The sequence below is a fragment of the Eptatretus burgeri genome, chromosome 8 (assembly GCF_056783735.1).
Source record: "Eptatretus burgeri isolate ZD-2024b chromosome 8, Ebu_testis_v1, whole genome shotgun sequence".
NCBI lineage: Eukaryota > Metazoa > Chordata > Myxini > Myxiniformes > Myxinidae > Eptatretus > Eptatretus burgeri.
In genome coordinates, this window is record NC_140968.1 from 34,598,697 (window position 1) to 34,611,856 (window position 13,160).

Here is a 13,160-nt window from a genome sequence, read left to right on the forward strand (position 1 = left end):
CTGGATGTGTCTGGGCATTGATTTTCTCTGGATGTGTCTGGGCATTGATTTTCTCTGGATGCGTCTGGGCATTGATTTTCTCTGGATGCGTCTGGGCGTTGATTTTCTGTGGATGTGTCTGGGCGTTGATTTTCTGTGGATGTGTCTGGGCATTGATTTTCTCTGAAAGCGTCTGGGCATTGATTTTCTCTGGATGCATCTGGGCATTGATTTTCTCTGGATGTGTCTGGGCATTGATTTTCTCTGGACGCGTCTGGGCGTTGATTTTCTCTGGATGTGTCTGGGCATTGATTTTCTCTGGATGTGTCTGGGCGTTGATTTTCTCTGGACGCGTCTGGGCGTTGATTTTCTCTGGATGTGTCTGGGCGTTGATTTTCTCTGGATGCGTCTGGGCATTGATTTTCTCCTGACGCGTCTGGGCATTGTTTTTCTCTGGATGTGTCTGGGCATTGTTTTTCTCTGGATGTGTCTGGGCGTTGATTTTCTCTGGATGCGTCTGGGCATTGATTTTCTCTGGACGCGTCTGGGCGTTGTTTTTCTCTGGATGTGTCTGGGCATTGTTTTTCTCTGGAGATATCTGGGCATTGATTTTCTCTGGATGTGTCTGGGCATTGTTTTTCTCTGGAGATATCTGGGCAATCATTTTCTCTGGACGTGTCTGGGCACTTTCCCCACCAAGCAAACTTGGAATTTGTCTCTTCAAGGCAAGAGCTCCTTCATGGTGGTGACGATGGAGGAATCTTCATGGTATTACTTCCCAAATTCACAAATTATTTCCCAAATCCTCTTGCAAACCGGCACTCGGCAAGCGTCGTACAAACGATAAACTCTCGTACATTCCATGAGCCATTGTGGTTGTATTCCACAAAATTTCAAGATCATGTTCATATTTTGTCATGAACTTTTGAGTTTTGTAAAACAATTGAAAAAACATTGTTTAGTTTAATTTTAAATGAAATAAACATTCCTCCTACCCCTGCCCTTGTCTATTTCCATAGGTTTTCCAGAATGATGCTGTTGAGGATGGAGGGATGTCTGTAGTTCGCGATGTCACATTCGTCGTGATTTCCTTCCTTTTTTTTTATGTTGTAATCACATTTGATCCGTCATGCTGGTTCAACAAGAAGGGGAGCACCAAAAGAAAGCTCTGCATTCACTGGTAAAGAACACAAGTGACTTATTCATCAATATTTATCATTCCTTCATCCACGAGGGAACAAGATCACTCAGATATTTGAAGCGAGTTTATTATGTGCGATGTTGTCAGATTATAAGGACTAGAATTTTTTTTTGCTCAATATGGAATATGTTGTTTAATTGCTCGAGGAGATGACACGGTGTCCAAAATCCATTGGGAACAATTTTTTTTTCTTCGAATGTTTTGGAACCATCTTGGACTTCACAATAGCTGCCATGTTCCACCAAATTTCCAACTAACTCTGGCTGTGAATGTCATATGAAGTCTATTTTGGTGGCAATACCTGTATTTGTAATGCCAAGAAGTTAAAAACACATAATTTTAATTTTCTGGAAGTTGTGGATGGTGTTCATCTTGGATTTCAAAATGGCTGCCATGAAGAACCCCACTTTTGCTGTATTAATCAGTTAAATTTGGTGGAAATACCTCATCGGTCATTTACAGGTAGTGTAGAACTTTGGTAAGCCTTCACTTTAGTAAGCTGTTTCTAATTCTACCTGTGTATGTCAAAACACCTGTGAAAGTTTCAGCAAAGTCTGTCTTTTAATTCATGAAAAATCTGCACTTGTGCAGTCCAGTAATGTTGATATTCTGTCCCTCATCTACTTGGTCTTGGAGAACACTGAAGAATTCTCAGTCTGTGGCAATAAATGCAACACTCACTCGAGGCTGGATGATTGGTACCCTGTTTTCAAGTGATTTAGCTTTATAACATGGACACTGAATATACTTCTCCCAGTTTGTTGTGAAGCAGGACGTGTGGTGGTAAAGAATGTGATGAGACAGTAAATCTCCAGAAGACAGCACGTCGGCAAGCCTAACTTTCCAGGAATCATATCCACTGCTGTTTATAACTTATTGGATTTTTTTTCTCTCCCATGTTACCAGGAATTGGCCCTTCTGGAGTTTTTCATGTACTTTTGGCTCTTCCTCATCTGTAGTTGGTTGACAAAATACACATTTTGATTTGACAAACACTGTACTGCTCAAACGAGTACGCTTGATAGATTCTGAAGCACTAGGTCGTCTGTCCTCTTTGTCAGTAAAGTTGTGTCTTGTGAAGCAACAGCAAGTTTGCTTCTTCTTTCATCTCTATCCAGGTGACTCGGTTTTCTTTTTTAACGTCAATCTCTCGATCAAGTATCTTTCTTTGCTTTAAGCTCATCTGCCGTAATTTCAAGCAGCCTTTGTCCAACTCACACAAATTCTGGTTTGGAGTAATCTGCATTTTTCTGAACACACTTTAGAAAAGTTTCAAATGCTGATTCCTTGAAGGTTCTGTATTGAGTATCAACAAGCTTTTCCCCGATATCTGTCTGGCAATACAAGCAGAATTTAAAATCTGCTGTTGGTTTGTTTAACGGGAGCTCTTTGGGAAATGCAGTCATGTATCCCATGACACAATGTGAAACATGAGAAGTTGATAATTATTCAGGTGAAAGAACAACCAGATTTTTGTTTTTGTAACAACAATCCAGCTGAAACTAGAGGGGGAGCACTCGGGAGAGTGCAAAACCTCCGCCGCCAATACTGCTGGGTCACTCAAGTGAACCTTATATCTTATTCATTAAATATGATGTCAACAGTGCTGAGAGTTATAGTTCTTTTCTCCAACATTTTTTTTTGGGGGGGGGGGGGTTGGAAATCACTTAAAACATGTAAAAATGCAAAAAAATTTCGAAATTTTGTTGAAAAAAAGTTGCAAACATTTTTTTTTCTCGAACAATTCTTTTGGGGGGTTGGAAATCACTTAAAACATGTAGAAATGCAAAAAAAAATTCTTTTTGGGGGGGGGGTAACAATGTTTTTTGGGGGGGTTGGAAATCACTTAAAATATGTAAAAATGCCAAAAAAAAATTTTCTCAAAATTTTTTTTGGGGGGGTTGGAAATCACTTAAAACATGTAGAAATGCCAAAAAAAAAAATTTTCTCTAACAATTTTTTTTTTGGGGAGTGGGGGACCAAGTCCAAAATTTAATGGCATGATCCTTGGACCATACCTGGTCGAGGAGTTTTTCCGTAAAACTGTTCACAAACAAACAAACAAACAAACAGAAAGGGGTGAAAACAGTAATCTCCATCCATCTTCGAAGATGGCGGAGGTTAATAATGAAGGATGACCACACATGGATAGATTCCACATGATGATTTCCTTTCTATTCAGATTGATTTTAATTTTTAAATGTGTATCCAGTACATTTCCCAATTCACCAAATGCTTGTTCCTTATTGGCCTCCGTATTTTCTTAAATTTTAACACACAGTTTCTCTTTGCTCTTTATATTTACTGAGTGACAGTTTTATCTTCGTCGATGATGTATAAGTGAAGTAATTTAATATATTCATAAGCAGTACGTGATGATATGAATGATGTCCCACGCATGTGACACAAGTTGAAACCTCTGACTGTATTTTATGTTCACACAAAGTGGCAATGATGTCTGTAGGAAGATTCTTAAAAGTTACTCATTGAACATTTCTTGTGAATATAAACTAAAACTCACCTACTAAGTGTTGATTTCCAAGGAATAGTTTGTTGGTCAATGTCAAAGTTGTGGGCCAAAATACTTCTGAAATGGCAGCTATTTTTAAATCCAGGATGGCCACCAAACGACATCACGAAAAAATGTTACCAATGGAATTCCAGCGAAGTAAGACAGAATTTACAAAAAAGAAAAGATCACAATTTCCTTCTTTAGCAAAAACAAATGCAAAAGTTTATAACATCCTCCACCGTTACATGAGATTCTTCAAATAATCAAGTGTGATTCATCGTTTCCACACGTTCCTTCGGACATTGTTTGAGTTCCATCTGCATGCTCCATATTCCGTGTCTTCCAGAATTGTAACGCTCGTGCAACATCTTTGTTTATGTTTTACAAAACCATGTATTCAATACTTTACATGTTATGTAACACTTCATTTTAGCTTGAACTGAAAATGTTTGTTTGTTTTCTTGCAGTTTACGATGTCGTAAAGTGAAACGGAAGAATGAATCGAAAGAAAAGCCACCATTGGTAACGGAGGTTCGGGAAACCGAACACCTTGAAATTCAGAAAGCAGAGGGAAAGGAGGTTCTGGAAATTACTGAGAAAATGGAGTTCACAGCAAAACAGAACATTGTTGACAAAGAACAAGAGGAAGAAGAATATCAAAAAGAGAATGAGGTTTTACGAGCAGAAGAAGAAAAGCTTCAGCAATATGAGGCTGGGTTGGTCGGAAACGAAAGAAATCTTGTACAAAGAGAAAAGTTTGTGCAGGAAGTGGAACATGAATTGATGGAAAAGGACGTGCAATGGAAATTGGAAAAAGAATTATGGCAGAGGCAGAAAAATGAAGAAAAGCTCAGGATGAGAAAGAAAGAAGAATCCACACTAGCAAAAGAGCAATTCCAACAGGACAATGTTGATTTGCTGCCGCTGACTGAAACAAAGCCTCACAGTGATGACGGGCCGCAGCAGCAACAACAGTCCGGTGTTGCCCCCCAACAACCGAAGCCTCGTTGTGAAGGCAGGGTACATCGGCAGAAACAGCACGATGTTCATCGGCTGCCGCGCAAATGGGAGCCCCACCATTCTTCTCGGTCTGAGTTTCTCAAGGATGATCGAGCGGAAATTGAAAGGCGCAAAAATAATCTCATATTCCATGGAGTAAAGGAGGGAAAAGGTAAACATGACAAGGAGGCTGTGGCAAAATTAATAAAAGCTATGAGCCTGGATATCGTGCCTTTATGGACTTTCCGCATTGGATGCGATGTCGGGAACAACTTCAGAGCCATGAAAGTTGTTTTCAGATGCGAGTCTGATAGGAATCAGGTTCTTGCGAACAACAAGAAGATACAGAATTTGAATGACCCCTCTCTCGGGACAAGAAACATTTTTATCACTCCAGACTACACTCAGCTCCAAAGAGAAAAACAAAAGAAGCTGCTGAGTGATCTTGCTAAAAAGAAAGAAAGTGACCCAAACGGGCGATACACTATCAAAGGAGACAAAGTCGTCCTTCTGCTGAAGAAGCCCAAGGACAAGCTTCATCTCCCATCTCAAATAATACAGTCTCCTCATGTTGTATACTTAAAAGGAAAGATAGAGTATGTTCTGTTGAAAACTATTTCCTTCAACACATGGTCTCTTCTGAAGAAGTGAATGTACCTGAGAACACATCGGAGCCATGACCGAAACCTTTTTTGAAAGTACAGTCAAGGACAGGGATTTCACTCCTGATGAATATTTTGCATTTTGCAAGAACAGGAAGCTGTAATTTTATAGTGAAGGCACTAAAGCTGCATAAAACCATGGTGGGGTCTTATGGTTGACGAAAAGCAATTCATCACCGACTTACATTGTTTATTGGCTGCATCCTGAACGGAAACCTCACCGTGATGACGGGCAGCAACAGCAGACGCCACATGCTCTGTAAGATCTTCAATAGGTAAGCACTTTTCAATACCTTTTGACGGGTTGGGTGAACACACTGGGTGCAAACACAGCCAACCCCAAGATCAAAACATAAAGTTGAAATCAATTTTGGCACTTCGTCTTTCACAGACATTGCTGTTCAAACTTCCTTCGATGAAGGAGAATATCCTTAATTGTGGAGATAATTGTAATTATAATTTTTTTGTGGGAAGGTAACTTATTGACATAGTCATCCCCATGCAGAATATACAACAAGAATTTTAATCCCTTCGATTGGAGAGATCACCTGATTCACCTTTTCATCAATTACCTGTTCCATCCATACATTTCCTTCTGCAGCCTTTTCTGAACAACTTATCAAACTGATGAAGATATCAATGTATTTAATCTTCCATATTTCTGTTGTTGTTTTTCCAAAGTCCCATCAGAAGAGGTGCTCCTTCCTGCTCACCTGAAACCATCTTACCGGTTGGAACGTAAGTTGCCAAGATTCTTGTCTTGCATCACAAATTATTCCAAACTTTGTCTAAACTACATGTTCTTCATCTGCATCATGTCCCATTTTGTCTGTGCCTCAGAAGTGTTGAGGACAAACAAATATTTTGTTGAACTCAAATCCAGACAAGCACCAAACAAATCTTCCAGTTGGTGGAAGTCTGGCATGAGTTTTAATTTATCCGTATCAAAGTCATTGTGAACACCTGGATGATCATTAAAATTAATTGTTTGAAAAATCCAGTGAGAGATTGTGAAGAAGAAAATAAAGATGTGAAACTGAAGCCAAAAGAAAGAAGAAAAATTTAACTGAGATACAGAAAGCGATTGATAGGATATAATATTTCCAGGATTGTGTTGGAAGGCATGATAATGATGGAGATGATGATGACAATGCTATTGAGGGATTTTGACTTCTTTGTGTTGATGTGTTTGCAGAGGAAGACGTTTCCGTAACGGCCACTGGAGAAGAAGATGTAATGTTTGGCAGTGGATCCATCATCACTCTGTCGTACAAGCACTCCAGGAATGAAAGACAAAACATCAGACTTTTACACACGGCCGATCCAAGATTTATATAAATAAACATCAGTCTTCAGAAGTACAGGTACTTAAACCTTCCAGAGATCTTATTTAATCACTTGAACCCTTTTCTGTCCATGTGTGTCAATTTCTCATTTCCTTGTTCAAAATATCAGAACAAGAACTTAATTCCGAGTGAAGAGAATTGAAAAATTCAAATGAATACATCAAGCAGGTGAGGTCTCTCCCTGATTTGTACAATCAATGTCACTCATTAAGGGAACTGCAGAAATTTAACCTTGGTCTTTGCTGCATGACTACATCACTGAACAACGTGTCTGAGTTCATCACTGTGCACCATCTGTGAGTTCATCACTGTACACCGTGCGAGACTTCATCACTATACATCGTGCATGACTTCATCACTGTACATCGTGTGAGACTTCATCACTCCACACACACATTTGCACTCCAACATTGTCTTTCACTTTTTTTTCTCTCCGAGCATCCTTCAGCTGACACCTAGCGTACGAGTTCTACCTTGATGACCCAGCGTACGAGTTCTACCTTGAGACCCAGCATACGAGTTCTACCTTGATGACCCAGCGTACGAGTTCTACCTTGATGACCCAGCGTACGAGTTCTACCTTGATGACCCAGCGTACGAGTTCTACCTTGATGACCCAGCATACGAGTTCTACCTTGATGACCCAGCGTACGAGTTCTACCTTGATGACCCAGCGTACGAGTTCTACCTTGATGACCCAGCATACGAGTTCTACCTTGAGACCCAGCGTACGAGTTCTACCTTGATGACCCAGCGTACGAGTTCTACCTTGATGACCCAGCGTACGAGTTCTACCTTGATGACCCAGCGTACGAGTTCTACCTTGATGACCCAGCGTACGAGTTCTACCTTGATGACCCAGCGTACGAGTTCTACCTTGGAGACTTGAGAAATCAGGTAAAGAGGTCTGCCTTGGAGATTGAAAAACGTATTCTATTTTTGAGACTTGGAAGATGAGTTTTATTTTGTGGACTCGAAAAGCGGGTTCTATTTGAGACATGAAATACAAGGAAATGCAAGGAAATCAGACACAGGTGGAAGCCATTCAGCCATCATGCCTGCGCACACACCATACTAATTAATCAACACAAAAGCCAAAGAAGAAAATGCAATTTTTTAGCTCGCCCGTTCGAAGAACAGAGAGCTATAGCGATACCCCCGGCGTGAGCGTCAGCGTCAGCATGAGCATGAGCGTGAGCGTGAAAATGTTAAAGTTTTTGGTGCAAGTTATTTTTTCCTTTCTAATGTTTTTATCGACCACACTATTTTTTTATATGCCCGATATATATATATATATATATATATATATATATATATATATATATATATATATATATATATATATATATATATATATATATATATATATATATATATATATATATATATATATATATATATATATATATATATATATATACATATATATATATATATATATATATATATATATATATATATATATATATATATATATACATATACATATATATACATATACATATACATATATATATACATACATACATATATATATATATACATATATATACATATATATATATATATATATATATATATATATATATATATATATATATATATATATATATATATATATATATATATATATATATATATATATATATATATATATATATATATATATATATATATATATATCGGGGCGTATTATGTGATACCGGTCGTCCGTCCGTCTGTCCGTCTGTCTGTCTGTCTGTTTGTCTGTCCGTCCATTCCTGTCCGCCCTCTAACTCCCAAAGTTTTCAACTTTCATGTTTCATATTTGGTACATAGGTACAGACTGTGGAGACGGTGTGTCGCGACATACGTTCGTCATCTAAAGTGGTTGCCATGGCAACCAGGATACTGTTTTCCATCCGTTCCTGTCCGCACTCTAACTCCCAAAACTACTTATTACTTTTTCTTTTAGATGCATTTCTCATGGCAAGGCAAGTACCATAAAATTTGGACCATTGAGCGCATCGTTATATAAGCCACATCCCCTAAATTCAAAAACAATCTGGAATTTAAACACACACAAGCCGCACTGGCTTATAAGCCGCAAATGTTGCACAAAAAAACCAAGCGCAAAAACGTCTGAAAATTAGCCACAAAAAGTGATCGATCTTGCTTTGAGTCGAATCTGAACAGTGGACACACCCGACCATCCACTCTGTGTGTTAACCCAGTCTTCAAGTTCATCTTCCAGTTCGGGCCATCGGCATTTCCTACCTCTGAAAGCCTTTGTTGACTTTTTGCAGCGAGAAAGTTTGCCCCTCTGTGAGTTTTGAATTCCTCGTGTGGACCTCTTGTTTACTGATTACAATATACAAATACATATATTGCTTTAAAATTATTTGGATCAGACTTCACTGCAATGCTTTATAAGAAATGTTATTAGACTAGTCTTTTAAAAACGAAAAATGTATAAACAGGTGAGCATTGGGTGGTTTTGACACCAACTCTGGTTTTTTTAATGTATTAATATTTCAAGTTTTTGTATTTTTCTTCCTCCCCTCAGGGGAGGGGGCATGGGCTTGGTTAAAAACATACAACATCAACCACACAACACCCATTGACGAGACCCCCACCAACAGCACTCCGGACACATACATACAATCACCCATAAATGCTCAAACGACCGAAAAGTCTTATCAACATCCCCATACCCCTTCATCTCCATAACTTCCAGGTACCTATCTAATTCTAATTTAAACTTATCTACTTTTTATGCTGCCACAACCTTTCCAGGGTGGCCATTCCATGCATTAACTACTCTCTGAGTAAAAATCCCCTGCCTTACGACCATGTTAACTCTCCTCTTCTTTACTCTCAGGCTATGGCCCCTGCTCCTATCCCTGTCTACTCTGTTGAATGATTATTCAATTATTTGTTAGTACAGAGGGATACTAGATTACAAAAAAAAAGGTAGAGATAAAATAAATGCAGAACAATTATAATTGTTCTGCATTTATTTTATCTCTACCTTTCATTATCTTAAACATCTCGATCACATCTCCTTGTAATCGCCTCCTTTCTAGTGTACAAAGCCCTGTCTCTTTCAGCCGCTCCTCATAGCTGAGTCGAGCTAGGTCTGGAATCAATCTAGTATCCCTGTGCTGAACCCTCTCTATGGCATCTATGTCCTTGCTGAGTTGTGGTGACCAAAACTTCACGCAATATTCTAGATGTGGCCCTCACTAAATTCCTGGAAATGTTAACACCACTTCTTTTGATTTATAAATGATCCCGCTCCGAATACAACCGAAAACCCAATTTGCTTTGCCCCTAGCTTCCTGCCTGGCACTGTGCTGCCTGCTTACTTCCCATATCTATTACCACCCCCAGTTCCTTCTCCTGTATGACACGCTCCAAAATTACCCCTTGCTTCCTGTAATCTCTATTTTCATTTTTCTTTCCCATCCTCAACACCTCACACTTGCTTAGGTTAAATTCCATCTGCCAATCTTTTGACCAATCTATGCAAGCATCAATACTTTCCTGAATCTGATCACCACCCCCTCTGCTATCCACTTTACCTGCAAATTTGGAAAGCCGACTCTTCATCCCATTATCCAAATTGTTGATGTAAATATTGAATAGTAATGGTCCGAGTACTGATCCCTGAGGTACCCCGCTACTTACATCTCCCAGCAAGACATCCTCTCACTCACAGCCACTCTTTTCTTCCTATCACTAAGCCAGTTTGCAATCCCATTAGCTACCTGACAAACCACTCCACAAGCCCTCATTTTGGCTAACAACTTCTGATGTGCTACCTTATCAAATGCCTTCTTAAAGTCGAGATATACTATGTCCACTGCCTTTCCTTCATCCACCAAATCAGACACTGATTCATAGAACTCTAAAAGATTTGTTAGACATGAACTACCTTTGGTAAACCCATGCTGACTACCTTTAATTAGTTTGTATTTATTTAAATGGTTCCTCGTGTTGTTGTTCGTCTTTCGGCTGCTCCCGTTAGGGATCGCCACAGCGGATCATCCGTTTTGATCCGCATACTGATTTGGCATAGGTTTTATGCCGGATGCCCTTCCTGACGCAACCGGTCCTGGTCGCATCTTATGACACAGGGATAAGGATTGGGTTTCGCCATGATTCCAGGCTGCCCTACACCCTCTCATAGCGCGGCCCAGCGCATAGCACCCGTCCTCAAGCGATCCTCCAAACAAAGCCTCCGAGTAGCCGGATTACAGGCGCACGCCACTACACCCGGTTAAATGGTTCCTCATCTGGTCCTTAATCAATATCTCCAACACTTTCCCCACAACTGAAGTCAAACTAACAGGTCGATAGTTTCCCAATTATTCTCTGGATCCTTTCTTAAACAATGTTGTTACATTTGCTACTCTCCAATCCTCCGGTACCTGCCTTGACTCCAGTGAGCTATTGAAAATATCCGGTAATATCTCGCTTACCTGCTCAGCCACCTCCAGCAATACTCTCGGGTGCATATTATCTGGACCCGGAGCCTTATCTTCTCTTAGATTACCGAGCTGTTCCTTCACTTCCTCCACTCCAACCTGGATCTTCTGTAAAGCCTTTCCTCACCTCCTCGATGATACTCTCAGCTATTGACAATTCTCCTGACTGTTCTTGTGTAAAAGTTGAAGAAAAATACCTGTCTAATAAGCCTGCCATCTCACTTTCCTCACTAACCACTCTCCCGGTGCTATTTCTCATTGGGCCCACACTGGTCCTAAGGGCCCTGTCACACCTTGACGTTTTAGCCAGCGTATAGCAAGGTATCAAAATGTATGTAAAACGCTGGTGTACGCTGAACTATTGATGTTTTTTTTTCCAGTTTTGAACGTATTCATAACGAGTTGAACGTATTCATAACGAGTTGAACGTATTCATAACGAGTTGGACGTATGCATACCGTATTAGTAACGTATACAGAACATTTTGATCACATATAGATAACTTATATCAACGAATGCTGAGCGTGTTGTCGGCGTTCACAACCTATGCCCAACGATAGTCTAACTTATGCCTAGCGCGGCAGCGTATCGCCGACGATCACGTGGCGTAGGCTATTCATAGGCTGCGGCTCGACGATTCAAATCATAACCGCACTAGACATCGAAGTGTCAAGCTGCTGTCACACCTTGACGTTTTCGCCAGCGTATGCCGACGTATGAAAAATTTGCCGAATACGCTGGCACACGTCGAATACCTTATGGGTAAGTTTTGTATACGTTAAGAGCACGCTGAAGCACGCTGGCATACGTCGTAGTACTCTGAGTACGTCGACAAATTTTCAGCATGTTGAAAATTTTTCGACGTACTCAGCGTATGACACACATTCCACATACGCTGGCCATAAGTTGTAGGCACGTTATGCGATCGTTGACACACGTCGACAAACGTTACTTGTAAGTTACTAATAAGTCAAAAGACGTCGAGGTAATGGTTAGCGTCAGTGTTTCAGACTCCCTGGTTTTTTTTTCTTTTTTCTTCGGTATGACGGTGATGTTGACACTTCGATTTCTAGTGCGGTTATGATTTAAATCGTTGAGCAGCGGCCTATTAATTATATTATAACCGCACTAGTAATCGAAGTGTCAACATCACCGTCGTACCGAAAAAGAAAAAAAAAACCAAAAAAAAACCAGGGAGTCTGGAACACTGACGCTAACCATTACCTCGACGTGTTTCAACTTATGAGTAACTTACAAGTAACGTGTGTCGACGTGTGTCAACGATTGCGTAACGTGCCTACAACATGTTACTCATAGGTTAGAAATAAGTTTCGGGTATGCTAATCATTACCTCGACGTGTTTCGACTTATGAGTAACTTACAAGTAACGTGTGTCAACGATCGCATAACGTGCCTACAACTTATGGCCAGCGTTATGTGGAACGTGTGAGTCATACGCTGGCATACGTCGAAAAATTTCAAGCATGGAAAATTTGTCTAACAGCTCGGTGTACTACGACGTATGCCAGCGTACTACGACGTATGCCAGCGTGCTCTTAACATATACAAAACTTACCCATACATATTCGACGTGTGCCAGCGTTTTAGACAAATTTGTCATACGTCGGCACACGCTGACTAAATCTTCAAGGTGTGACAGGGCCTTAACCTGTTCCTTTCCCTTGATTTACTTAAAGAATGCATTGCTATTGTGTTTAGTATTCTTAGCCATGTCCTTCTCATACTCTCTTTTGGCTTGCCGAGCTATTTTCTTAACTTGCCTCTGTTTACTCTGTTAATGATATAAATCTAACTCCAGTCCCGTTATTTTAACCCGAATAAATACCTTCTGCTTCTCCTTAATAGCATTCCTAATCTCACTACTCAACCACCCTGGTCTCTTTCTACTTCTAGTTTTACACCTCATTGCAATGTACCTACTCTGCACTCCCCATATTTGGTCCTTGAAGGTTTCCCATTTTTCTGATGCTG

General features: G+C 40.0%; 1 protein-coding gene across 1 annotated transcript in view; it reads left to right on the top strand.

The window, feature by feature from the left end:
* The window catches only part of LOC147021506 (uncharacterized), a 106,099-nt gene that overhangs the window by 84,910 nt on the left and 8,029 nt on the right, over positions 1-13,160 (top strand). The window contains exons 4-9 of the mRNA XM_085891483.1: positions 999-1,159; positions 4,160-5,628; positions 6,035-6,091; positions 6,549-6,717; positions 6,809-6,867; positions 7,148-7,596. Of these exons, the coding sequence (XP_085747609.1) occupies positions 1,032-1,159; positions 4,160-5,342 (1,311 nt within the window). The 5' untranslated portion in view covers positions 999-1,031 and the 3' untranslated portion in view covers positions 5,343-5,628; positions 6,035-6,091; positions 6,549-6,717; positions 6,809-6,867; positions 7,148-7,596. The remainder of the gene's footprint in view (positions 1-998; positions 1,160-4,159; positions 5,629-6,034; positions 6,092-6,548; positions 6,718-6,808; positions 6,868-7,147; positions 7,597-13,160) is intronic.